This window comes from Rhea americana, unplaced genomic scaffold (genome assembly GCF_003343005.1).
Source record: "Rhea americana isolate MKP2758 unplaced genomic scaffold, rheAme1 scaffold_153, whole genome shotgun sequence".
Classification (NCBI taxonomy): domain Eukaryota; kingdom Metazoa; phylum Chordata; class Aves; order Rheiformes; family Rheidae; genus Rhea; species Rhea americana.
This window is the reverse complement of record NW_028185628.1, coordinates 1,125,011-1,152,208: the sequence shown is the minus strand read 5'-3', so window position 1 is coordinate 1,152,208 and position 27,198 is coordinate 1,125,011. Positions and strand designations below refer to the sequence as shown.

At 36.8% G+C, this 27,198-nt stretch overlaps 1 protein-coding gene across 1 annotated transcript in view; it reads left to right on the top strand.

Moving 5' to 3' along the window:
* The first annotated feature begins 375 nt into the window (after positions 1-375).
* The window catches only part of ELL2 (elongation factor for RNA polymerase II 2), a 38,391-nt gene continuing 11,568 nt past the window's right edge, over positions 376-27,198 (top strand). Inside the window, exons 1-7 of the mRNA XM_085299760.1 lie at positions 376-396; positions 2,369-2,416; positions 16,218-16,339; positions 19,682-19,845; positions 22,647-22,906; positions 25,767-25,891; positions 26,034-26,127. Coding sequence (XP_085155886.1) covers positions 376-396; positions 2,369-2,416; positions 16,218-16,339; positions 19,682-19,845; positions 22,647-22,906; positions 25,767-25,891; positions 26,034-26,127 — 834 coding nt within the window. The remainder of the gene's footprint in view (positions 397-2,368; positions 2,417-16,217; positions 16,340-19,681; positions 19,846-22,646; positions 22,907-25,766; positions 25,892-26,033; positions 26,128-27,198) is intronic.

The window sequence follows — 27,198 nt, the reverse complement described above, 5'->3', positions numbered from 1 at the left end:
CAGAATTTATTGGAGCCTGGTTGATTATGTTGAATCTTTTTTTTCATCTTTAAAATGTATGCAAGCTGAGGTGGTGAGCTTACCTTGAGAGTAGTTAAGTTCAAAAGAGTGGTAACCTGGGGACAACAGGAGCCCTGTGCTACTGAGAGCAGCCTGGAAGCTCCCTTGATGAGAAGTTGCATGTGCAACGTTTTGAATATTCTTCACAGCGTTGGTGCACAGAATTCAAGCCAAAATCTCTGTCTGCCTGATGCAGAACTTCTTGTTCTATCAAAACCGTGATCTTTGTATATATGGAAAGGTCTGGACAAAGTTGGTAGTTTGTTGAAGCTGGGAAGTAATAGAGGCGTGAATGCTGTCCTAGTGACTGAGGCCATGTTTTTGCATATCTCTCAAGTAGGCTACATTGTATAACTATACAATTCAAGCTGATACTCAAAACTCAAGTGCACTTTAAAATGTAGTMGTTGAATAATCTCTTAAATTAAGTACCAAACTATAAGCGACTAGGACTTAAGGACAGAGTTTGAAGGGGGGGGGAGGGGGAACAAAAGCGCCTTCTTTTGAATTCTTACATTTAAGTAATACTTAGAGGAGAGAAGGAGTTCTTTTCTTTCGATAATAGCCATACCAAGTATGCCCAAGTATAATTTGGAGCATAATTTTTTTGGACTCTTTACAGTGCCTAAGTGTCCTAACTAAGGATGGCAAAATAYCAGATCTCAACCTTAGGTGCGGTGTGGAACTGTTCAGAGCTGCTGGGAGCTTGGTTTTGCTGCTGGTGAGCAACTGGCAGGAGCTTGGGTGTTTGCTCATGCGAAGGCTCTGCATCACAGGATGGCGTTTGAAAAGTAGTCTAGTTAGCTGTTATTGGATCCATCATGTGTCTTTGATTCATGCAGCCAAATTCTTACTAAAGCATGGAGGTTTATAATTTTGCTACTAGCTTTCTAAAACTTTTAGGCAGTTAAATGAGCAGCTAGTTTTAGAATTTTTGTTTTGATTAGACATCTAATCAAAATCAGCTCAAAATCATTAACACTGCATCACAAACTCCTTTATTTGTAGTTGTTCGGTGGTTGTATTTGGTGGTCTTTTAGTGAAACTTAATTGCATTTTCAGTTTTCCATTCAAGTCAGTTGCATATTCATTTCTCATTCAAACTTTTATTTAAATTTTAATGTATAAAATGTTTWAAAAAATTAATAATTTTGAATTTTTATGCTTTATTTAGAAAAACTCTAAGAAGGATTCTTAAATCCAAAAGCTTTTCTACTTTTTTTCCTGTACTAGTTAATCTAAAAAAGCACCCTGTCTGCACACTTTTATGTATCCTTAGCAAAAATAATGGAAGTGCAAGTCTCTAATTTTTCTTAATGTGCATGTTCATTTTCAAATAAAGGTTGGGTAAATCTTGAKTTAATAATTCTGGTTTTGCAAATGAACAGTTTCTTGCTCTGTTCAGTATCTTTTTGGATAACAGGTACAGAAATAGTTTGTGCTTGGTGGTTCTTTAGAATTTATTGTTCATTAATTTAGTTAAAGCATTCTAGATGGGCTGTGAGTTATAAAATGAGACTGTTGGTTGACAATTTATATGTATAATTGCATGTCTAGTTTCTAGTACGTGAGAAACAGATTTTTATGGTTCATGTCCTGAATACTTTAATACCAGATACTAGATTTGCTATCATCTGTGTGCTTTTTTTGTTAGATACATTTTTCTTTCAAAAAAGAGAATCTTGTTATAGTGTCTTTATTTCTAGTAGGTTTTAAGATGTGGAGCTTTGTATGTTTTTTACCTGCTTTTAAAGTAATTTGGAATAAGTGTATAATTTGAAGATAACTTGGCTGTAATGTTTTTCAGCTTATTTAAACTTGATATCTGTGCGAGTGTCTAGTTGTAGAGATGTAAAATTGAATGAAAGAACATAACACGCATCTGAAAACAAATGACAAGATTGAAGGCTTAAGTCTGTACTGAATARCTTTAAAAATTTARACTATATTAAGCCTTTATCTGTTTCTAATGTCTAACAGTAATAAACTCTATAGTAATCCAGACTTCATATATAAGAAGTTAAAATGTTGGAAGATGCAGAGAATCTGCAAATTACCAATACTTATATCTGACTGACTGACTTTATATGTGTACAAACTGTAAACTCTTAACTTTGTTATAGGTGTATATATACTTTGGAGATGAAGTTCAATATTTATCTATCTATATATGAGTTTGAGGATTTTTGGCATAATTTCTAATATATCTTTAGTACAGAGACATATGATCACTGTATTTTATAATGACAAGCTTATGTGGGAATGAAGCTACTTAAATTCCACTGCTTACATATCCTTTCTCCTATAGGATCTTATTTCGTCTCGACCTTCAATTCAGTTTCAAGGACTCCAAGGGGTGAGTATTTTGTACTCTTATGTTGGCAAATAAATGTAGTATAGATTAAATTTTTTAAAATGTTGTAAACTTTTTTCATATTTTGATCCAGATGTATTTCATTGTATATTAAGCTGAGAGKTATAGCTCAACATGGAAAAGAATCATGCTTGAATTATACTTCTTTTTCTTGTTTGTGTCACCTTTTAGCCTAAATCTGAAAGGAAAAGAAACAAATTGTAAGATAGTGCTTCTGCCAGGAATGTTGGAAACTGATCCTGTTCCAGCAGAAGTCTAACTGAATAGTAATCAGATTTCTGGGAGAATCATATCTGTAACAAAGCTATTTATATGGGTAAAATCCTCTTAACTCAGGAGTAGTTCTGAGAAAATCCTTTCTCAGTATAGCTTATTCTCAATGCAAGCTATACTGGCAAAAGAATTTCCTTGCCAGAGTAAATAACCATCTTGGCTAAGATGGTTAGCCAAAATAGCTGTAYGAGAAACTACTCAAGGATAGAGGGCCTAGGAGTACAGTTCAATTTGAATCTATGCTGCTGTCAAAAGTGGACGTAGTTTCTAGTTTGGCTGAGAAGTAATCCAGTAAAACCAAGCAACCAGCCCAGCTGATGAGCCTCCTGGTCTGCTGACTGTGCCAGCTGGGGTGCTAATGCTGCAAGGGGGGAGCAAGAATGCAAACCTGAAACTGGCTCAAGCTTCTCATGAAATTGTGCTTAGAATTTGTGTAGGTAAGTAACCTTAGGCCATGGTTACAAAATTTCTGTAGTTCAGGGTGGGCTGCTGGTGAGGGGAAAGTCCTACCCTTGTGCTCTGTCTTGGACCAGTGCTAACGGTTATGCCACTGCATAGTAAGCTGTATCAGGGAAGTGATCTTGCTGAAAAGAATTGCCTTTCCCTCATCTGGCTTTCTCTATCTGCCTAAAAACCAGTGCTTACAAAGGGGAAGACAGCAAGGAGAAATGCAGCAACATCCTGTTAGGTACCAGCATAGATTTTTTTTTTTTTTTTTTTTTTAATATTCCTATGGCCATGTAACCATTCTGAAGTGTTTTATTTCTTTCTTGTTTACAAAACCTAAAACATGTTATGGGTTTTATGTCATTTCTTCAAAATAAATCCTCAGTAACCTGTCCATTGACATGAAGTCCTGTGAGTATTGTGTTGTAAAAGAAAAATTACCAGCACTCTTATCTACCCTGCATACTCTTTCTCTGCAAAAGCTGTGCACTTTTCTTGTATTTTTTTTTTTCAAGTAACTACTTTAAACCAGTAACATAAGAGTTTTGAGATATTTGTAGTCTGGAGGTGACTTTATCCCTAAACTATAAAAATCTGAGAGTTTTGCTACAGTACAATAGTTATTGCAGCTTTCAGATTCGCTGCGTATGAAATGTGTTCTCCTAAGAATACTCTAATCATAGCAGTTAGGATTGCTAGATCAGTATATCAGAGCATTCTAGAGGCACAAACCAGTGCTGTGCATGGAAGTGAAATGCTGCACTTACGTAATCAATGTCCACGCAGTTGCCTAAATAATTTTGAGGCTTGAAGTTGATTGGTTCTGGGTGGGATGATGTGGGGGCAGCCTGCTTTACCTGACCCAGCTTCACTTCTCCGTGGGGAAAGTGTGGGCTGCAGCAGACAGTGCTCCTGGTTTTCCTTCCTCAGTTTCTCTGCAGCTCCTGCAACACTATATCTGGGCTGAGGAAGGAAAGAGGCTCCCTGGTGTTCTACTTTTTTTTTTTCCCCTCTTTCTTCCCAGTACTTCTACCAGGTAGAAAATAAATGGAGGGACRACGCTTAACCACCTTGGACTCCAGTGAGCACAGGATGCTATAGAGTGAGATAGAATCAGAAAACTTCCTCCTTCTCTCTCTTCCTCCATGGACTTATGCACAYATCTGAAGTTCTACTTGTATCTAACAAAAATTTGATCTACAGAAAGTTTTCAGTGTATTAATTACCTGAATTATCTGTTAAGATGAAAGCAATGCTACAGTTAGTAACTTGCAGTGTTTATCAGCTTGTGTTCAAGTCAGCAAGAAATAATTGCTTTGTCAGTTACTAGTTTTTAATAACAAAGGAACAGTTCCTGAGACTGATGAGGTGACAAATGTTTTTAGTTAATGTTGTCATCCTTGTTTCTATTAAAAATCAGTCAGGATCTGAGTTTTTTCAAGAGCAAAATTCAACAGTGAAGTCTGCTCCCACACTGTGAGATTGAAATGTTTGCAAGGACTTAGATTTTGCTTCTGTAGCAAGAAGTACTCACAGAATTTTTAAAATCTTCTCATAACTAATGAAATTCAAACTGAGGAGTTCGTTGAAGGAGAATCCTACATCCTAAGTATCTGCAATAGGAATAGAAATTTAAGTTAAAGGCAGGTAATTAAATATTATGAAGTCTGCTACTGTATGTGCAATAGGAGGAAAATCTTAAACTCCTTCTTTATGCATATTGTTTGACCATATTCTAAGTTTTCTGGAGTGTACAAAGTTGCATGATAGGTGACTAGTCTAGCTGCTTTGGAAGGCCTTTTTTTGCTACCTATTTTACAGTTGAAGCTCTGTAGGGTAGAGACTGTTAAAAGAGTATTCTACAGAAGGTAGCCGTTACTTAGCTACCAATATATTGCGARTTGTCTATGATAGTGGAAGTTATCTTTCTTCCTCTGAAAGAGGGAGCAAGTATTGGTTTGGTTTGTATTGAATATCTTCAGAATAATTCCTCTGCAATTCAGGCAGCTATGTAACTCTCAGCAGAGACTGTAATACTAATATTAAAAAAAAGTTTTCAAAAAAATACTCAGTCTGTAGTTACTGCGCATTCTAGTGTGCTTCCTCTACGGGTGATCAGAAGGGCTTGAATARAAAAATAAAATGGTTCTGCTTGGGGTGATTTAAAAATGTAAGATACAGGAACTGAAAGCGAAGGAGCCTTGAAACAGGAGCCTTAAGYTGGAAGAGTTTTATTCACATCTTTGAGTTAGAAACTAAGACTGATGTCAAATCAGTTTTCCACAAATCTGGTTTCTTCTATCCCATGTCAAATGTAATTTCAAATCTGTGGACTTTGTCAGCTAACGCGGTTAATGTTTTTAAGTGAACCACAGTAAGTGCTACTTACTTGAAATTTCAATACTTAAGTTACCTTGCTCTGTGCTTGGTCTATGCTATCAGTATGGTGAGATGGAAGAGGCCAGACCAAAAAAGTAAAACTTCAGGTGAACGATTACATAATTGCTTTTGAAATCTTGTGAATATATATACTCAGAATATTTAGGAGGAGACTTGGTCACAATCTGATCTTTTGGATATTTTCAACCCCAACTAATTAGCTTACCTGTATTATGAAATTCTTAATTGCTCAAATGCYGCTGCAGCTGATACCTCAGTATTTCTGATGGTAATATTAGAGTATTGTGAAAGTAGTTAAGAAAAAAAAAAAAGAAAGATCTAGGTATAATGTCGCCAATAACTTAAAATAATACAGTTGTCATTCTTTACAGATGCTCAGACTGCTGCTGATAGTCTGACATACTGCAAAGCCAGAACAATATATATCCTAGATTGAATATCTGCCTTTTTGGTTCCTGGGTCATGTTACATACAAACACTTTGAAGAAGCAAGCTTAWTTTTTTTTTCTGTTGTAGGATAGAGTTACTTTGAAGGGATCTGAAAAGGGGTGGATGTATATTGGCAGCCTCAGAAKGTACAACAGAAAATTCAGTGGTTCAGGAAGATGATGTCCATTTGAAATGGAAATGAACAGAAATCTTCTATATGTGCAGCATAATTAGCCTTTAGATGCTTTTCTGTAAGATACTGTTGAAACAGCACTGAAACAGTTTGAATAACGCATGGCTAAGAACTTTCAGTTGTTTGTAAATGAATAAAAAACMTGTGAGCATTAGAATAAACTTTTGTACCAGAGCATGTATCAGCCACTAAGAGGGGAAACTTTTCTTCTGGAACATTTTATTCATAAACTATTTGGGCTATAACTTCTTGTATCTTCTGAGATAGCTGTAGGATGAAAATGCAAAAAATAGATCATTATCCTCTTTTAGATTCAGAAGATTCATCCATAAAGTACAGAACAAGACTGAGAAATATGGGAGGGGAGGGTTGTTTGCTTTCTGGAATACATGCACAACTTCATCATGCAGAATAATTTTTAAGAACTACCTTTTAATTAAACATTGTATTTTACACTAAGTCTGGAGAGTATAGAAGATTTGCTGTTTTAGATAAAATATTCCTGATTAATTTGAATTTTGGCAATTTATGCTTCATTATAACACAGTAAGGATAAGTGAAGAAATCTGTTAAGTCCTGTGTGTTGTCCATTGTGATACTCGTTTTTAAGCAAGTACGYTCTTCTCTTCTGCATTTTCATTATCGTGTTTTTAACTGTTTCTCTGCCATGCCCTGTGACTTGCTGATGCCTTTCTTACATGGGGAATTTAAAGACAAAATTGATGGAAAGTATGCCATATCCCAAACCAACAGCTTTCCCCCCCCCCGCCCCCCCCAATACATCTGCCTTCAGCATGTCTTTACTCTGGTTGCCATGTGCATTTGGGGGAGTCACAGCAATGCTTATCTTTCTCCAGTTAGTTTATAAATTGAGTTGTCTAGTTTGAGGAATTGAGTATTATGCTGAAATTTGCTTGCAGCTAGGTCAGTTATTTTTTCTGTTCTGTGAAACACAGCCCTATGACAGTTTACAGGATAAATGGTTCTTGGGAGAAGAAGATTTGATTGCCTAAAAGGGTCTAATTATGTTCCTTTGTATATTTGTTTCTAGACTAATGCTTACAATGTTCATCTTGTCAAACGCTAATTTCATGCACATCATACCAGTCTGGTGCAYGAGTCCTAGCTTCCGTCTGACTTACTGTTAAGGGAACTATTACTATTGTGAGATCGGTTACCTAAACAAAAACACTTATTTTCATCTAAGAGCTGGAATGCTGATTGACTGTCATGTCAAAACAGGTAGTAAAACAAATTGAAATTAGTCTTACTTGAATTTATATATGTCATCTGTTGGTGGTTTTGACAAGACAGTTACCTTTAACGCTGAACTGAGAAATATCAGCTCCAGTTACTTTTCTAAACACTACTTGCATGTCTGGAGGTGAGGCTTGTTCATGAGTAACTGAACAGGACACAGCAGGTGTTTCTGAAGGCTAGGTGGTGTCTTACGTACAAACTTCAAGTTATTTTAGCTCTACCTGTGCCTTTCTATTAATGATTTTTAACCAGAGCAAAAGAGTAGACATAGGAGAACTTCCTCAGTATCAGTTCTGAGTATCATTGCATCCAACTACTTAGTTGATGTCTAGCTATGGAAAAAATCTTTGTTTTGGGAGGAGCATGGAGATGTGTGGAAACAACAAGGCTAAACTTTGGTGTGGAGAGAGGAACATGACTATTCCTGGACACTGCAGGCAGCCAGCTGAACCCCTATAGAATTTTCATCACCTTCCTGGAAACTGAAGTCAGATAAAAGAATCTTAATTGTGCAGCTCCTTCCATAAATTTACTAGGTGATATCTTAAATTGTTCAGGTTTAACTATCCATTACTGTTTAAACAAATCTTTTACACTTACTTTTTCATATGTTGCAGGAATTATTACTTATTTGTTGGTAATCTCAAAAAGCCTTTCTGAAGACACAGAAAAAAAATAAATGCTATTGTTTTRTAAGTTTTAGTAATGTATTACTTGTGTGGTGTCRTTACAGATTAGAGTCAGTGTAGTCRTGTTCTTACTTGCTTGTTTTTACAAGGTGTTGAAACTTAGTGTCAGGCCCTAGTTTAAGGCCAATTGTTAGTTGTCTTATTTTCTGTTCCAGCGCAAACTTTTGGTCTTCTCTTCCTGACTGTAATTAATTTCTGTGCAAATGCTGGTTATCCCACTTCAAGTTGCTTGTGCATTTTGCCCTGGCAAAAAAGACCTCCAAGCGTTGTATTACTAAATGTCTTCTAATATGGAGTTTCTGGAGGATTAAATCCCCTTTCAGTGCTAGCCAGAAGTCTGTATCATTTTAGGAAGAAATGCAAAGCTGCCAGAAAGAGCCTTAACCCTTCATTGGAAACARTGCAGAAGGATGGTAGATGCAGCTACACTGTATAGTTTCACTGCAGCAAAAAACATYTAGTGGCCAACTTACAGCATCTTAAATTGATGGGCGGTAGGGCAGYGTTGGTGTCGGAGAGCACTGCTTCTAACTCTTGTGAGGAGAATTTTTCTGCAACAGATTTAGAAAGCTGATGAGGAATTCTTGTTGGGAGACAGTGAAAACAACACTGTTCTTAATTCTAAAATTCATAAAGATGAGCTGTATGAACTTTAAGAGAGCAAGCAAATATTGCCAACAGATAGAAAAGAAGCCAGAAAATTGAGAAGGGGAGGAGGAGTGGAGGCTGAAGCTAGATGAAAGGGTTTTTTTAATCCCTTTAACATCCTCCAGTGGTCTACAGGTCAGGATAATCAGTAAAATATATGCATTGTAAAGGGAATTTGTGTAGGAAAATGTTTAAATTCGTTTGCAAGGCAGCCACATATAATCACRTTATTTCTGTAGAAAGGCTAAGACATCTCAATTTCCCTTTAGAAAGAGATATTGACCATTTTTGAAGTTTTGTAATGCAGCTTTAACAAAGGTGGAGGTTTGGTACTTGAAGGAAACAGCATTCTGCAAATGAAATGATTCCTTATTTTCAAATGAAAAGAATGTAAATCAATGCTACAGTATTTTTCTTGCACTTAAGTTTTTTGACCTTTTGGTCATTGGGCATGCTGTTTTTTGGAGCACTTCTGCCCCTTTGAAGGTAGAGGCTAGAGATCTGTGTTGACACAGGAGAATGGGCAAGGTTTTGAGCTTTGGGAGCAAGGGTCCTTGGGCAATGGCCCAAGAGCCAAGGCTGCTATGATTAAAAATTGTCCCTTTTGAGATCTGTAAAACTGGAAGGTATGTAAAATATGATAGAATGGCCCAGCTGAGSACAGTACTGCCCTTTTCCAGTAACAGGGTTTTGCTGTTGATGTACATTTACTTACCTCTTTACAAATAGGAAAGGCGCTTATTTATAAARTACGACTTACACTCTGATCTAAAAAAGCCCTTAGTAGATTTCAGCCTGTAGAGAGTTACTGACAGAGCTGCTGAGAAAAGGCATTGCTTTGAACTGCCTGTCTCCAAAAGTTGGCACCTAATTTTTGAGACCTGCAACTGTTTGTTGTTGTTTCTGGTTTTTTTTCTATGCTGGAAGGCTGCAAACCTATTGTAGATCCAGTAGAGGCTTATGGAGCAAGATGTGTATTTGTGTTGATGTGTTGATGACTGTGATATTGACTTGTGATATTGTGTTGATGACTTCCATAGGACAGTGAACAGATACCAGTTTAGGTTTGTGAACTACTGAATATTTTTAAAGGTAAATAAGCTTGGGGAGGGGGGAACGGTGGTAAGAATGATGAGCAAAAATAAGAGGAAGAGTCACCTTACTTACTAAGCAGAAGCAGCTTAAAATAGAGCGCTGTAAATATTCTCAACCTGTATGACACACATGCCATGAAAGAGCAAAAAGAGAGAATGGATAGATGTATTCAGAAAGGAAGATGAAATGTCTTTTACTTAGAAAGCAAAACATGTCTGTCTGTAATTAAGGCCACTGTAACAGTATATGGTATTGCCAGAAGTGATGGAAAAGTATAGGACAAAAGTTAAGAAAGTGGAATCTTTCCTTATGAAAGGAGGGAGGCTGTGGAGAAGCAATAAGAAAAAATTCTGAAAACTGTTCTTGTGTTAAAGAGTCAATGAGAACAAGATGATAGAGTAAAAGAGATTAATGATACATTACATTTGGAAATAATTTGTAAAGAGGCAGGAGATTAAAGTCAAGATCTGAGTTGTTTTAGCAGGTATCCTCTGTTACTAAATCCATTAGATTGTAAGAAATTGTTAATTAACTTGGGGATGTAGATTTTAAAATAATATTTTATAATTAGACTGCAGAGGGTCACAAGAGCATTTGATCYTCAGTCTTAAGTGTTCCAAGCTGATAGTTCATGACACTAAGGCTGGGTAAGCAAAAGCACAGCATGTGGATTGGAGTACACTTCAGACTGGTATGATGATGTAAATAAAAGGTTCTGTAGGTATAGTTTTTGTAGGGAAAATTGTACCTATAGGAAGGTGACAAAAAGGAGGCAAAAATAGGGTTCTTGTGCTACAAGGCACAATTCTGTCAATGTAGTCATCTGCCCAGCTTGTTTCGGGTCACACAACCTGAGCACACAATCTGAGCTTTAGCCAGCTTTAAGTCTTACCCTTCTAGTCACTTAAACATGGAAGCTTATTTTCATTTTAGAAGATTTAAGAGTGCTCTTGGTTGCATCCTTTTGTTTTCAGACAGCTTGCAGAAAGCTTTACTGCTCTATCTGAAGTCTCAAATTTCATAAAACAGAAGAATTTTAAGATTAAACTGCTATGAAAATGTCCTTTTGACTACTGTATTTTCAGCTAAAATTTTGTTAATTCAGAATGACCCTGTACCAACTCTTCTGTTCTGTTGGGTTTTCCTTTAGCATATCCAAGCTGGCATGTCAGTAACTTTCATTARGTATAAATAAATAATCTGATATTCCTACTGTTCTAGGCACAGTTGTACTTCGCTACTTTGCCCTTTGATGCTCCCTCTTACTACAACGCAGCTGTTGTTCTAGTTTTTGTTTTTTAGCTAGTGATGCTCTGCGAAGGGAAGGCCCTTCTGCAAATAGTGTTCCTGTGCAATCACTGCAGTGAAAAGTAGGTCCGGGAAGGTAGCCTCGTGGAAAACTTGCCTTTCTTTGGGAAGGTTACTTCTCTGCCAGGCTAGCTCACTGGATCCATGCAGTTTCTCTATTACCAGAACTTGAAAATAACTCTTCTGGACATGCTTCTGACCACCTTTTTTCCACAAAACAGCCCATTTTCTTAAGTAGGAAAGAATGAGGGTCAGGGAATAGATAAATAGTGTGAGGTGGCAGTTCTGAAGTAAAGCTGAGAGAAAGTGTGAGAGAGTATGAAACAAATAGCTGATCACTAGAGAGCTGAAGGGTCAGTCAAAGCTGTTGGAAACCTGTTAGTGTTCATATGTCAATGCGTAAACTGCATCTTCAACTGCTTTTTTTTTTCCTTGTCTTCAGTCTGCATTCTCCCTGTGTAGTTACCTGACAGTGCAGTGCAGGAGAGCCAAGGTATGAGGCTACACCTTGGCTCATGTTCATCCTAGAAACTCTAGATGTGAAGAGGCACTATTCTGTTTTGTGAATCCTTGTCCATCAGAGCTTGCCTGCATAAATTATTTTCTGAAATAAGTACTCTGTTTTAAAACTATTGCCAGTCTATTGGTTACAAGCTARCTATAAGTATCTCCTGAGACAAGAACTAAGACAGATCTGAGCTGAATGTTAGCACAACTGGAGCTGCTTGCCCAGTAGAGGCTGTCCAGGGCCAAGGTGGCAGGCAGAATCCACCTGTGTGACTCATTTTTAATGTGAACTGATGTACAGGAGGGTTGGAATGATGCTTAGCACAGCTCACTATATTGATTTATTCTTTGGTGGTGGGAAGCATATTCTATACGATGAGCTCCTTGTGGAAGATGGGGAAGGTAATATGCACATGGATAAAACCATTTGGGCATAGGAGGAGAATGATGCCCTGCCTTCCTGAGCTAGTGCACATTCTGAAAAGTGTAAAGGCTGCAGAATTATCGCCTCAGACCTATCTGTAAAAATACTTTGAATTAGAAGGGCATTATTAGGAGGAAGATATGTGCTTCATTTTGTTAGGACTGTGCCTAATTCAGGAGGAGAAGTTTTGAAATGTGTTTATAAGAACTCTTTCTTGAGGTGGCTTTTTTACCCACCCCCTTTGTGGGTAAGGCATATATAGATGCAACTTCCCTTCAGAGGTTTTTACTCTCATTGTCTCTTTGGTTGCCTCCTAGTAAGGATACAGTAGATCTAATGAAGGATCGACAAGGACATCACTGTTTCTAGTGAAGCATAGATCAGCTATAAATAATGCGTTGTATCTGTTCTTATTGCTAGAGAGGGTRTTTGCTACTTAGAAGTTTTTCTCTTTGCTGCAAGAGAATATAGCAAATTCCTTTAAAATATTAAGCAGCTTTTTWAAAACAAAGTAATAACAACTGGCTTGCAGTGCTGCTTCCTGATACTGATAAAGATTTCTGTTCTGGATTAGTAGAGCTGAAATGTGTGTGCTTTCTTAATTAAGGCTCTCTGACCTGAAAGTGTAGCTCAAATAGGAAAAACAAACTTCAGATCACTATGCTTATCTTAAATTGAATAAAGGCTGTTCCTTAATTTTGATTAAATCAAAAGCCCTTGAACTACCTATTGAATTTCTAAGGACTATATAAATTTACAATGTAAAAGCAGGACTGTATATTCAAAATAGGAGGCTTATGTGCAGGAATTGATGAATATATAAACTGGTTTAAAGTGTTACTTCTTCACCATTTTTCCCTTAATTTGCAAAAATGTTGGCAGTGTCAAAACTTGATCATAAGGATTTTAAGTGACAGTAGGTCTGCTTTCTGCAAACCTAGATGTTGTCCACAAGCTTACATATTTATGCTAAAAATGAGTAAGTGGCATAGAACTCTATATTCCAGACTTCATATTGCCTAGGTAGAATTTGTGCTTGTGCCTCTAAGAAGAGCCTGCTTAGTTTAACAGGAGAGAGAAGCTCTTCCTTGTGAAGAAATAAGGAAAAAACCTTGCAGCCTGTTGAATTAAATTCAGCGGTAGTGTGTGGCAGGAGTGCCTTTGGTAGAGTTCAGTGCCCCAGGGTTAGGATTTCCCCAGAGGTGTCTGGGGGCCCTGTGTTCCCTTGGAGAGATGGTATGTGACATGGATGCCATGAGGCAGCCAGAATTGTGAAAAGCAGCAGTAACCTCTGAAGAGGGAGAAGGCAAATCAAGAGAGGCAGTGAAGAATGCTACTAAAGTGTGGGGAAAACAGGTGGATAGTGAAACAAAGTGACACTTGGGTGACAGTGGAGGATTTTTGAATGCATTTATTCTATRAAAATTAGCATTTGAAAGAATCTTATGAGTTTGTCTACTGTCCATTGCATGACGTGCGCTTTCTGTTCCCGTCCTCTAGTTTCAACAGCAGTTCTGTTACCCAGGTCCGCAGTTCCTGACGTCAGTCTAGTTCTTCAGGAGGTTCTTTATTCCCCAGTCATCTTGCCTGAGGGACGATACCAGCCATCTGAAGCCGTGCCCTCCCGCTGCACGCACAGGGAGCAGATGATGCCGCTGTCTGACGCAGCTCTGTTTGGAGCCTGCTGTCAGACCGGTCCGTGCTCTCTCGGCGGGCTGGCCCGCGGCTCCTGCTGGGACAGCGCCCAGCTTTCTGGGATTGTGCCTGCTCTCGTCCTTCTGCTGGCGGCTCTGTCTTCAACTGTGGGCCTAAGTAGGACTTAGCATTACAGTAGAGACCTCTTCAGTGCTGAGAAGCAGGAAGATGGCTTCCTGTGCGCGATCTCGCGTTGTCTTGCCGCGTGCAGTTCATGCGGTCATTTCTTGTTGYTATATTCATATTTGTACATTCTAGTATCACAAAAATGCAGTACTAGTAGCCTGTGTTCATTTTTTGTTTGACTGTAAACTGAAGATCATTTGCTGTAGAGCTACCTCCCTAGTCAGTTGATTCCTATCTTTAAAGTATTTTACATTGTCTCTTTGAATAGTAGCATACTTCTATTTTCAGACATCTCCAATTTTTCAAGACTGCTTTGAATTTTAATTCTATCATGTATTTTTTCCCTGCCAGCTTTGTCTGATCTGCAGATTTAATAATTTTACTTCATTCYGCTTCCGCTACCATTTACCATTCCGCTGGTAAATCATTGTTGGTGATGAGTTTCAGAGGCCTCTATTTTTGAATGTGCTCTCAGGCCAACTTCTATCTTCACATTATCATAGCAAAACACATTTAGACATTATATAACCTAATATTCACAGAGAYTCTTTCAGAGCTTAAATCTAAATATCAGAGTGGAAGTATTTCTGATGCTTAATGTGTTTGCATGCATATATAATCTTTAGGCTGTTCAACTGAAAACAGAGAAAGAACTATACAAAATAATCTTTGAAAGTGAAGTCCAAGCGTATATGACAACAACTCTGTACTTCCCTATTTGCTTGTGTTTTTTGAGAKGTAGTTTTAGATTGATTGTAGTGCATAGTTCTTTGTTTTCCAAAAGGTGCACCATGTTAAAGCATTACTGCTTCGTGAGTGGATTGAATTCTCAAAATTCTATTTATGGTGCTATCAAATTCATACATACACACCTGTGGGAAATTTTCATACCTGCCGAATATATTGTAAAGTCAATATGCTAAAACTTTCAATAATTGATAACTCATTTTCTAGAACCTAAATAAATTTTWGTTTCTTTGGGGCATCTTAATTTTTAGATTGATATATACTCTACCTTCTAATTATTATGAAGTTTACAGTAAAGTTGCATATGTAATCCAAAGCTTTGTATTGATAACTGCTTTCTTTTCTTTCTTATTTCAAATGCACAAATTGCTCTTTTTAAGAATGCTAGTGTTTTAAGCTTTGGTAACTGAATAGGGTGGTGAAGTAGCTTGTCCATTTTTGTGCCTCCTCATTGTCCCAAGCTGYTGCTAAGCTCTGCCAGTACTGATAATTTAAAGTATAAGTAGTAGTAGAATTTCCTAGTTTTATATTACTATTTTATGCAAATTACATTTATGAAGATGGGCCGATTTAACAAGCAGCAAGTTGAGAAGGATTTGTAAGTATTGAATACTGCTTATAAATATCTTCCTTTATGCAGTGCATTTCCTAATCCATTAGAAGTTCAAGCAAAATTTGAAGTAATAGCTTTTTAGACTTACTGCAAGCTGATTTTTACCATCAGAATACAGTAGTTGGATGACAGTAGTTTATGTGCTTCAGTATTACTTTTGTAAAGCAGCACATTGACATTGGTACTTTCAATAAGCATTTTAATTATTTCTCATAATTTACATTTTCAGGCTCCAGTAGAATATAGTATATCCTGTACTAAATGATCTATGCTACCAAGGAAAGCAACTTTTGTTACTTCTGACTAAATGTACCAAAAACTGTATACGTATCACTTTTACATAAATAATTTGATCTAGAGGTGAGCAAAAGAAAAGATTTTAATGCTTGTTGGGATTCATCACTTATATTTTAGTAAGTTTTAGTCTTGTAACTTGGTTCTGATCTCTTTCTTCCATTCCTGTTTTCCTCTTTTGTCGTGTAATAGGGTTCTGTATGAACTTCATTAGGACTGAATATATTAAAAAGTCAAGGAAATATCCCATAGGTTCTGTGTGAATTGCCCTAATCTGTCTTGTTAGCTGAACTTCAGTTCATTTGATTACACTCAGGCACTTGYGTTTAAAGTTGGGTACATTAATGTTATTTCCACTAAGTTTGAAAGGATTGTTTGCTGCTTTAAGAAATGCTCTGCTGAATTAGACCCTGAATAACTGCAGCTTTTCTAGTATGGTTGCAAGTGTAAGACATAGGCAGTGTGAAGAATTATGCCAAAGCASAATTTATAATATGACTAAAATCACRTAAAAACTGTCTTCTAAACACATTTTATCATTTAAAATTAAATCTCCAGAAGACTTACAATTCTAGTTTATTATAAGCAAAGGAGTGTAGTCTGAAGTTTTTACATAAACTTTTTTCTCATTTTAGCTTGTTAAAATTCCCAAAGTTGATCTCCCAAATGAAGTACATAATTTTAACTTCTACTTGTCAAATGTTGGCAAAGATAATCCTCAGGGAAGCTTTGACTGTGTCCAGCAAACAGTCTCAAGGTAAGTCTTACTTAACGTTTTCTTTCATAGCAAATTTAAGTAGATTCTGTGGCTTTGAACATATAGTGGAAAGGTTTACCAGAAGCGTGTTCTTAGTGATGAGCTGCAGTAGAAAATTAATTCCAAGCAATAGCATGATTTTTTGCTAATTATAAATACTTGCTTTTACATAGAACTCTTTTTGGTTTTGCTTTTTTTTWAAAAAGTAACCTTTTGAGTCCTCTCTCACCTCTTGATGCTATTTTTAAAAGTATTTGGAGTGAAGCATCGTCCAAGGTAAACCAAATCTATTCTATGACYGTGTGTAAATATCATTATAGTTGGCAGCAGGCTAACATGCCAGCCATGATGGAAAGTTGTCTTATTTTAAGAACCACATAAATCAAGAACCTCATCCATAATTGCATGACTGTCGTGTTTCAGAACCCAAATGCAATACAACAGTGCCTTGTCCTGGTTCATTTGAATTAGTAACAAAGTGAACAGTGTTAATGCCTACCTATTAGGCAAGAGAGTACCATGCTTTCACAATAAGTTTACTTCAGCTCCTGTAGTATGATATTTACCCCTAATGTGGATGGAGTTGGGTGCTGTAGAACAACTGTCTATCCCACTTGATCAGTAGCAAGCTGCARCCAGGTTTTATATATTAATCTGGGAAACTAATATCAAACAGCTATGTCTTATGCATATCTGAAAGATGCTGTTGAGGTCTTTGGTCACAGGAGAGCTGCTGCTCTCATTCTTGAAATAGGAATTTATCTAGTTGGAGAATTTTGAGAGCAGTAAGAGAATGAGTTGATTTAATAGCTCTCTGCTGCCTAAGGCAAGGAAGTCTCTGAATATCCTCATCTTCCTACTTCTCTTGCGTCAGCTCACTTCTTCTATAATACAGCCTTTTTGTGAACTGACTTAACTGATAGAGGTAGCAAAAAGCTGAATGTTTCTGTGCCAGATTAGGATATTTTGGGGTTAATAGTGGGAATTAAACTATCTGAAAGGGGTCAGACTGCTGAGGCTGGCACAAAGTAAGGAGCCAGAGTGCATGTAGAAGGTGAGAGAAGGTCCTGCTTCCTCCCTGTCTTGATGAAGCAGTCCCAAAGGCCTGCTGCAGCAGCTAGTGTACTGGAACTCCTGCAAACTCCCTGTCARAAAACCTTAAAGTGGCCTTCGAGAGAACCATTGTGTAAGATGACTTGTTCTTCTCAGAGAAATGGCATAAGCTGCCACATGTGGACAAGCCTGATGTATAGGGGTACTCAAGTCTGACTCAAGTGTTTCACTGAACTTCGATGCACACTTTCTTTTGTGGGAAGTAGTTTCTTTAGTTAAGCTAAACTGAATTCACTGTGTAAGTGACATTAAAATTAAGTCTATTCTCTGAAGAAAATACCTATGTAGTTTTAATGTGAGTTTACTGATCTACTTCAAAATCTAATTCAGACTAGCCTCTGTAGTCAATTCTCTGTACAAAGTGTTTGCAAAGATAATGTAAGACTTCTGTGGTGTTATAAGCTTACAGAATCATGAACGGGTCAAGGAAGAMCTCTGGAGGCCRTCTGGTCCAATTTTCTGCTCAAGGCAGGTCCAGTCTCAAAATTGTCAAGGTCTTGACCAGTCAAGTTTTTAAAATCCCTACACCAAGGAGGGAAATTACACAACCTCCCTGGTCAGTGCTTAGCTGCTCCCATAGTAAAAAACTGTCTCACTTGCATCTGAGCTTTATCTGCCTTACTCACACTCATGTCTATGAATGTGATCTGGGTATTGGGGYGAGTTGGTTTAGGAGCTAATCCATGCTGTAGACTTTGCCAGTGGGGCTCTTTTTTTCTCCTGCAGCTTCACTTGGAGTCTGAGCACTGTGATCTTGGAAGTGATACCATGCCACRTGTAGTTGAGTGATGTACAATGCTTAAATGCTAGCTGATCTTTAAAATGTTGAATTTGAATGAAGTATTAAGACAGCAGCATTTAAGGAACTGGGTAATGGGTAGAACTTGTCTTTTGTGTAAACAGGTAAACAGTATGATTTGAGGGCAAGAAATAATACCTGATAGCCTCCATTTAGACAAATCCTTGTTGTAAATTCTTTGCAGTATAAAGGTTTGGCTTTCTGACTTTCAGAAATAACCTGKTGAGAAAATAGTTGCCAAATCTTCCTAAACCTTTCTTTTTGGAACCCTAACTGGAGAGTTTTAGAGTTATTAAAAATGCTTCAGATTAGCTAAATCTGTTATCCTTTCTCTGATCGGAGTTATTTGGATGTAGCAATKGCAAGTGCAGCACCAAAGATTTGTTGCGGCTGTAATACTTGAGCCAGTTTAAATGAAGTCATTGTTCGACTGCTCAACGTGCTCTCTTGGCTGAGTATAGACATGCATTGTGCTATAACAATGTATGTAAAACTGACCCAGGGGAAATGAGGGCACGAAATTCTGGGGAGAAATCCTCTCTCTGGTTCAGTAAAACACAAACCCTCACCTTTTGGGAACTTCGGTCAGCAACTCTGTCCATGAACCACTGCTGGTATCTGCTGCCTGTATGAATGCAAAGTATTCCTTGACCCTTAGGAACCATATTCTTTAAGAAACTTCTGAAATCTAGTTCCTGTATTGACTCTGTCAAAGAGATGCTGCATCTGCCCTTGAATTCTTTCCAGTTGGGGGGAGAGGGGAAAGGGGGAATTAAGTGTCTCTTATTAAATATAAATCCCCACAACAACAGATAGATTAACCATAAACATTCTTCAGTGCTCTCAAATGTACAAAATAAGCAAAGAGAGAATAGAGCCTTTTTGACAGAAAGAAACATGAAGAGAAACTCTGGATGGCAAAGTAACAACTAAAAATTGCATTTTGTAKGGTGACTGATTAACCTTCAACTTCTTAAGGACTTGAACATTCGTAAGTGAGACAGACTACCTTTTGAGAAGCAGAGGAAGCATGTGACTTTCAAATGTTCAGTTCTCAATGAACTGAACATTATTTGAAAAGCCCTTAAGGCATAATGTGTGTACAGTTAGGATACCAATGTAACTACTTCCGTTGAGATGTAACTTTTATTGCAGGAGTTATCAGTACTGTACAGCTACTAATGCTATCATGAAGTTGCTATGCATATCTGTTTGAGAAAGTTGTGTTGAGAGGTAAAATAAATACAGTTCRAGTGTTCATGTAGAGAGGTTCTGAAACATTTGAAATATATTTACATGTTCACTAGCAGTCAAGAATTAAAAAACACTTCTCTGCCTGTTAAGACAGGCTTTAAAGTTTCTAATGCAACCACACTTCCAAGCTTGATACAGTGCTTGGCCTCAATTATTTTTTTTCAATGTTCTTGTAGTTCTGGAGCCTCGCAACTCAGTTGCCTGGGATTTATACAGGATAAAATTACAGTATGTGCAACAAATGATTCCTATCAGATGACCAGAGAGCGCATGACCCAAGCAGAAGAGGAATCACGCAATCGAAGTGCAAAGGTTATTAAACCTGGTGGACCATTTGTAGGTATGGTTGTATTTCATTTTCTAATAGATAGCTCTAGTTTTTTTCAAATTTAGTAATTAATCTCGTCCGCTTCTTGTTGGCRAAGTTACACATTCACAGATCTCAAGTTTAGGTAGCTCACCTTTACGTTATAGATTGTCTCCTGTCATTCCGTTCAGAGGTAACTTTTTTTCCCTGAAAGTCTGCCAGTCTTTTCTTTTTTATTCCCATAGTACTTGGCTCTTGGAAACTTTGTCCATTGACTTGAGTTTTTAACTTCCTGTACGCTTAAATTCTCTTTAATAGCTGATGTTTTTGTAACAATACTTCTGAATATTTAAATATTATGCTAAACATTACCTTAACTTGTATCCTAAAAAAATTAATATCGGGAAATTCTCATATACGTATATACAAGCTTAATAATTGGAGAAAAACCTTGCTTTTCACGCATGCTAATGCTTATGCTAATTAGAATTTATTTAACAAGACTTGTTTTTAACAATTGTTTGGTGTTTAGCCTCATAACTTCATCATCAACAAGCAACCGTTACTGTGGGATTAATACCATTTTTAATAAGAAGGTTAAGTAATGTTGGAGTCTTTCTGAGGATTTTGTAGTTTTCTGGGAAACAAAATGTTTAGGTGACACTGTTACTGAAGTGTTCAGTGTACTGAACAGTTGGAGTCTAAAGTAAATTGGAAATAGACCCAAGGTGAGGACTGCACATTACAGGCGGTGGCAGTCCTGCCCGCAGTACTGAGCTCTATGCTGTACAGGACTTGACGCTCGCTCTGACTTGCAGAAAGTGTAAAGGCTAGGCAGTTTCTGTCCTCTCGGGCAAAACCAAAGGTGACCTGGTCAAAGGCACTTCTTGCTGTCTGCTCCACAGTTGGGTGAGTCCTTTGCCGTTTGTCCTATACAGCAGGCTCTTACGTTCGTTAGTCTTTAATGTACAAGCAGGCTTTCACTTACAGCTTTAACTTTAGGGCCTCTGCCAGCATGAATGTTCATGCCAGTGATGTTGCAATGCTTGCTCAATATGCCCTCTCTTGTTGCAGGGCATTTTAAGTAGGCATCTTTGTGGCTTTTTGGAATACAACACTAAATGTTGGTGACCTTGGCACTAACGGGATTTGTTAATGTTAGGATGTGAAATCAGATTTGCTTCCCATGTGTTATCTACACTGGTCTTCAATAGAATTTTAAAATCTACCACTATTTTAAAACTTGAGYGGGGGTCATCACTTGTCAGTTCTATTTTACGTGTAAATCATTACATAATGCTCAGTGGTTGCTTAAATAGAACTTAAGTGAATATGTTAAAGAAATAAGGTTTAAACACGAACAGTAACACTATGCAGACTTCTGGGATATTTTGTTTCAGACTGGCATAGAGGAAGCTCTGATACAAGACAGGTTAGTTGCCCTAAGGGCATGCAAGGGATACTTCAATGTTTTACTGTGTTTAATACAGTATAAATTAGGAACTGGTGTTAACTATGTTTAAGTTTTCGCTATGTTTTAAGTTAACTTAAAACAAGTGATTTACAGACATGACAGTGTAAGTTGTGTTCAAACACTTTCTTATCAGTTTTGCCTGTGTGTGTGTTTGTCTAAATAGAATTTAACTTGTCAAAATATTTGTAATTCATTCAGTTAAACAACTGGCAAGTTCATACTGTGCTAAAAATGTAACCATGCATGTGTACGTGATTAGGTTTGTTCTTGAAAACCAGAAGGGCAAGCTCCGGGGAACATGTGTTCCCCTAAGAAAGGTTATGAAGATTTGGTCTGCACTGCAAAATGAAACAGACTTTTACTATTCCTGGGGATAACAATGCAATTGCAGCTCAGTCGTATGTGTATTGCTTCCAAAAATTCCTTAATTTCAAGCCTGTTTGATAGAGGTAGAGCTTCAGATTTTTTCATACACATTCATTAGCTTGTCATGTGCAAAACATAGCAGTTGCTAGTTTGAAAAAATGCCAACTTGTCTCACCTCTGTTGGATTGTGAGTAATTTTCAMTGCAATCATTTTCTTTAATGCTTTGATAAACTTGTTCTGCACTGTAGCAAGTGCCATTAGAAATAGCTAGCAGTGTAGAGAAGTTGTGACTTTTTCCAGAAAACTTAAATTTAAGGTAGACATTATTTGTTTTGGATGTGTTGTTTACAGAGTTGTTCTTCTAGTTTAGGGACACAGCTTTTTATAGAGTCTGAATCAAAATGCTGTGCAGGCTTTGTTGTAAAACCTCTCAGAACTTGGTTGTAAGAATTGTTAAATTATTGATGCATTTTTTCTGATGAATTTCATGCCATGTATATGGGTGTATTAAGTAGTAGCGCTGAACATTTCAMTTTGAAACATGGAGCAAATTGTAACTTGGGTGATGAATATCAAGTTCTGTTTTTGTTCTGCTTTTTAAGCAGTGATGTGATTGTATAGACTTCGGCTCTGTAGACATTAATGGGGAACTTTTAATTAAAATAGCTTTGCTTCATACTCTAGAGTATTCTTTTTCTGAAGGTAGTCTGATTTTGGAAGTATTCAGGATTTGAGACTCTAAACTGAAAAAAAAAAAGAATTATATGAAGATATTAGTAAAATCTTCCTACAAATATTGCTCATTTGCTTTTTTTWAATATTGGGTATGTCCGAGGTAATTCCTAGCTTGAGATATCTTTACTGTCTCAATATGCTAATAGGTCTTGATGTTAAAATGCGGATTAAATACAGCTTCTACAATTTATCTGGTTTAGTAATGTAACATTACCTTCCTTGTTTCTTGCTGACCTCTCATGTCACTTTTAACCTTAGGAAAAAGAGTACAGATAAGAAAAGCACCGCAAAGCATTCCAGATGCTGTGCCTGAGAGGAAGAGGTCGACACCCATGAACCCAGCCAATACGATACGGAAGACTCATATAAATAACACCGTTTCTCAGCGACCGTACAGGGACAGGGTGATTCACTTGCTTGCACTGAAGACTTACAAGAAACCAGAGTTGCTTGCTCGCTTACAGAGAGATGGTGTTAACCAAAAAGACAAGAATTCCCTTGCAGCTATCCTTCAACAGGTGAGACCATAGAGTTCTTGCCAGCTTTTTCTTCCTCTGCTGTTCTTCTAATCATAACTTTGAGGTATGTTGCTCCTGTATTTAAACTAGAAAATGACAAACACCTTGTATGATATTCTTCTCATTTAAGTTTTTCCTTATCAGCTTTGACCTGCAGTTTTGAGGCATTTGTATGAAGTGAGGGAAGAAAGGAAAGGGTTTTTTTTTGTTTCTTTTTTTAATAACCTTTGGCATCTTTTTGTAAGAATATCAGACAGTAACTATGTTTAGCTTTGCTCCTAATGCCTTTTTCCAGTCTTTTTGTTACTTAGGACTGCTTAATGAGTGACCGTAGTTTATCTCAGTTGTTTAAAACAATTCGTCATGGTGCTTTATATTTCTTATCATGTCTTTATTGGGCGGGGGGAAGTTTGGTAATTAAATAGATTGGTATTTCATTTGAATGAAAGGCTATATATAAGCATATATATATATATATATATATACATATATATATGAAGGCTATTTCAGCCTAACAGTAAATGAAAAATTAGTAGTCAGTTTTTCTGAGCATAGGTTTTCTTCGCTGTCATGTGAATTTTGTCTTTCTCTTGCTTGGAAGCTTTTCTTTTTATTAATTAGCTTTTCCAGTGAGGTAATTCTGCTTTGAGTTAAGTGCCATTAATATTTATCATGGTCATCAAAATTTTCGGTAAGTTTGTAGTATTACATAGGTGAAACTCTTAAACTCTGTATTCAAGAGTACCATATTTAGTTTTCTACTAAAACTCTGAGAAGGCTTGTTAAGATTTAMGATTGTGGCTGCTCCCTTATTTCTTAATGCTACCTGTTTCCAGGTACTGCAGCTGAATTACACATGTATTAATATTTAATGTAGGAATAATTCCTGTTCATCTAATCAAATCCTTTAAAAACAACTAMAGCAAGTAAAACTCAACATTTTTACAGTTTTGGTTAATCTGGCATAAAAYTTTAAATCATTGCTTGAATATATTTACCATTGTTTGAAGTTTGCCTAGTGCCATGGTAATTTGTTTGACCTTGAAGGTATTTGCAGTTCAGTGGAAGACATGTTTTTGCATGAATTGAAATACTCAATTTATACTTTAAATTGATGAGAATATTTTAAAAGTTCAGTTCTCTGGAGGATGCAAAAAATTTTCCTGTGTCCCGTTATTCTTGGCAATGTTTAAGAAAACTATCTTGGAACCTTTTTTCAGTGTGCAGSGCAAAGTACCTGGACTTGCACTGGTGCAAAGGTACTTACTTTGCATTTGGAAATTAACAGGATGGCTACAGTACAACAGCATTGCAATCTTTTAGTTCATTGGTGAAATGGTCAAGCACTATACCATGAAAAGTCATGCTTACGTTTCTTTCATAATCAGCTTTTCTGTAGAAATCTAGAGAGTGGAGCCTAAACTTGTTAAGCTCTAATATGCATAGATGTGCCTCTCTGGGAATACTGCTTTAACTCTGTCTTTAACAAATTGCTGTTTCTGGGTATCTTGTATCTGCTTGTCTGCAGTGTCAAAGAATAAAATTAAAATCAGCTCTGAGAATGTCAGAAAATACATCAGAAGATAAAGCATGCTTTAATCTACTAGCACATGTTGAAATCCTCCTTTGAGCACCTACATCTACATTTCAAGCAAATATTTTGGAGGGGGGAAATAGTCAAAGCTACACAAAGCAGTGGTTTTGTGTTGACAAGTAATCGAGCATTTTATCCAGGGTAAACAGACATGGACTGTTTCACTCCCAGGTTTTCTCTGAAACTCTGAGCAGGTCTTGGATGAGGAAGTCTAAAACAACATAACAGGTGTCAATGGTCATAAGATTTTACTAGCTTATTTTAACATTTGGGTTTACTGATCTTTAGGAAAATACAAAACCATTTAACTATCAGAGGTACAGCAATGCGTGCACATAACCATCTCATTTGGTACGCTATCATGAACACTGCATGTGCAAATGAAGAATGGATCTGGGCTTGTACATCTCTTAACTGTTTTAGCRCTAAATTCTGTATTCAAAACAGTTTGTTAGGTATATGAGTGGAATTACTTTTTTCATCAGTTGATCTTTGATATGGCTTAAAACTAATGAGCTGGATGAATAATTTGTCATTATTCTAGAAGAAAGTTTAATGCTAGTTAAGTAATCGCTTAAGACTTTCACTAGAAAACTATAGTTTCTTGTGGCACCTCATGCATTGCATGTACTGAACTTCATGACTCAAGTCACTTCAGAAAGAAAAGTCATTTATTTATCGAAACAAATGATGACAAAGATGCTGTCGTTTGTAGTACAGCAATTAATATGATGATGGAAAGCATACATTGTTCCAAGAATAGTTTGTGCTCTGGAATCATTTATGATAGAAGAATATCCTGTTTACCCAGTATACCTGTATGAAACAAAAGAACAGGACGCATCCTGCTGAAATTAAACAAAACTGAATTTGTATTTGGAAGTATGTATTTGGGCATCTCAACATAATTAGTGCAGTGAAAACTGAAAATTTTGGTGTAGTTTGTCTTGATTCTTAATACTGTGTTAAAGATAAGATACAGTCATGCAGTGCAGAGAGCTCTTTCACAGAATATATTTCGTATATACACAGTAATTTTGAATTCACTTAAATTTTTAGATCCAAAGTTGACTATATTTTAAGAATTGTGCCTATTAGGTGAGAACTACCATGATAAAAACAATCTAAAACCTGGAAAACTGTTGCTTGTTCTTGTTTTCACCTTATGTGTAGCTCTCCAGTATTAATCTTACTGCTGTAGTTTGTGAGTATAGAAATGTATTTGAGAATAATAGACCTACTTGCTTTTCAAATGTCTGCTTGTAGGTAGCCAACTTGAATCCCAAGGATAACTCCTACACTCTGAAGGATTACGTGTTTAAAGAGATTCAGAAAGACTGGCCTGGATACAATGAAATAGATAAACAGTCATTGGAGTTAATACTTGCTCGGTAAGTTCAGTTTTCAGGGGAAGGAAGGTAGCAATCTCTAAAACATGTCATCTGGAAAATGAGTGTATGTCTTCCCAAATAATGGAAAAAAATGACACAGACATTTTTGCCTTGTAACCTGAAATGTGGGTAATCCTTACAGAAAAGTAAATTCATCTCAGAATGCCACCAGCAGCAGTCATATGGACTCTTCAGTAACTTCTAATAAAGATGCTGCATCAACTTCTCCTTCCCAGGTATTTAATTTGTGGCTTTTTTAACATTACTTAGTGTATTAAGGTTTAATGCACTTTATATTGGTGTAAAATCTGCGGTGTGAGGCAGTAATACCATCTTTAACATACGAAAAATTGAAACATTACTTCTAATTGGATGATTACTTTTTTTAAATGGCTGCACTGTGGAAGGCTTTAAAAACTTACGGTCATGCAGTCTAAGGACTACTATATTTAAACAGTGTTTCAGAATATTTATTAAAACTTTCAGAAAAATGATTCCGGTGTAGGAAGTATTTTGTAAATACGCATACAGCTTCTGACAGTGACTGTTTCTGTAATGCTTGAGCAGCTAACATGTCGACCTAGAATGTAACTATGAATAATATGTTGACCTTACTGAAGCTTAAACTCACCCACAGAAGCTTAACTTCTTAGTTACTCTTTACTTTTACACAATCTTTTGCTTTCTGGTTAAATACTTCAGATTGTTTTGTATTGCCAAATGACTTGYTTATCTTTGTGTACAGGAAGCTCTAAAGACGAGAGATACGTATTTTTGTTATACCATTACGTGCATTCAAGGTTCTTTGTGACGTGTTAGTTTTAATGTGTCAAATATGCACAAGCACTCTTGTGCTTCTTTAAAGCACTGTCTAAACACAAAATTCAGAGTAAGCAACAAATGACAGTAGCATTCTTCTCCTTTGAGATACTGGTGGAATATTTGTTTTTCTGTAGGTGTTATTTAAATTCCTTTATGATTCTGTGTAGCCTAGGTGTTAAGACATCTGAGTCAATGGTTAGTACCTCAGTCTTCCCTCCGGCTTTTCAGACTTAAAAGGCTTATGTATGTCCTTTCCCTATCAATAAAGCAGGACAATACCAACTTCTTAAAAGGAGCTTGAAAACCTTCAAAACCTTCACACAGAAGGCATTACTTTGAGAAAAAGTGTCATTGATACTTCCTGTGACTGAACTTGCACATCAGTAAATGTAATTGAAATTTGAAGGTAGTGGGGGACATGAGCTTGTCTGTATAGAATGATGAACTAGTAAGTACTGAAAATATCTTACCCTTAAGGTATTTCT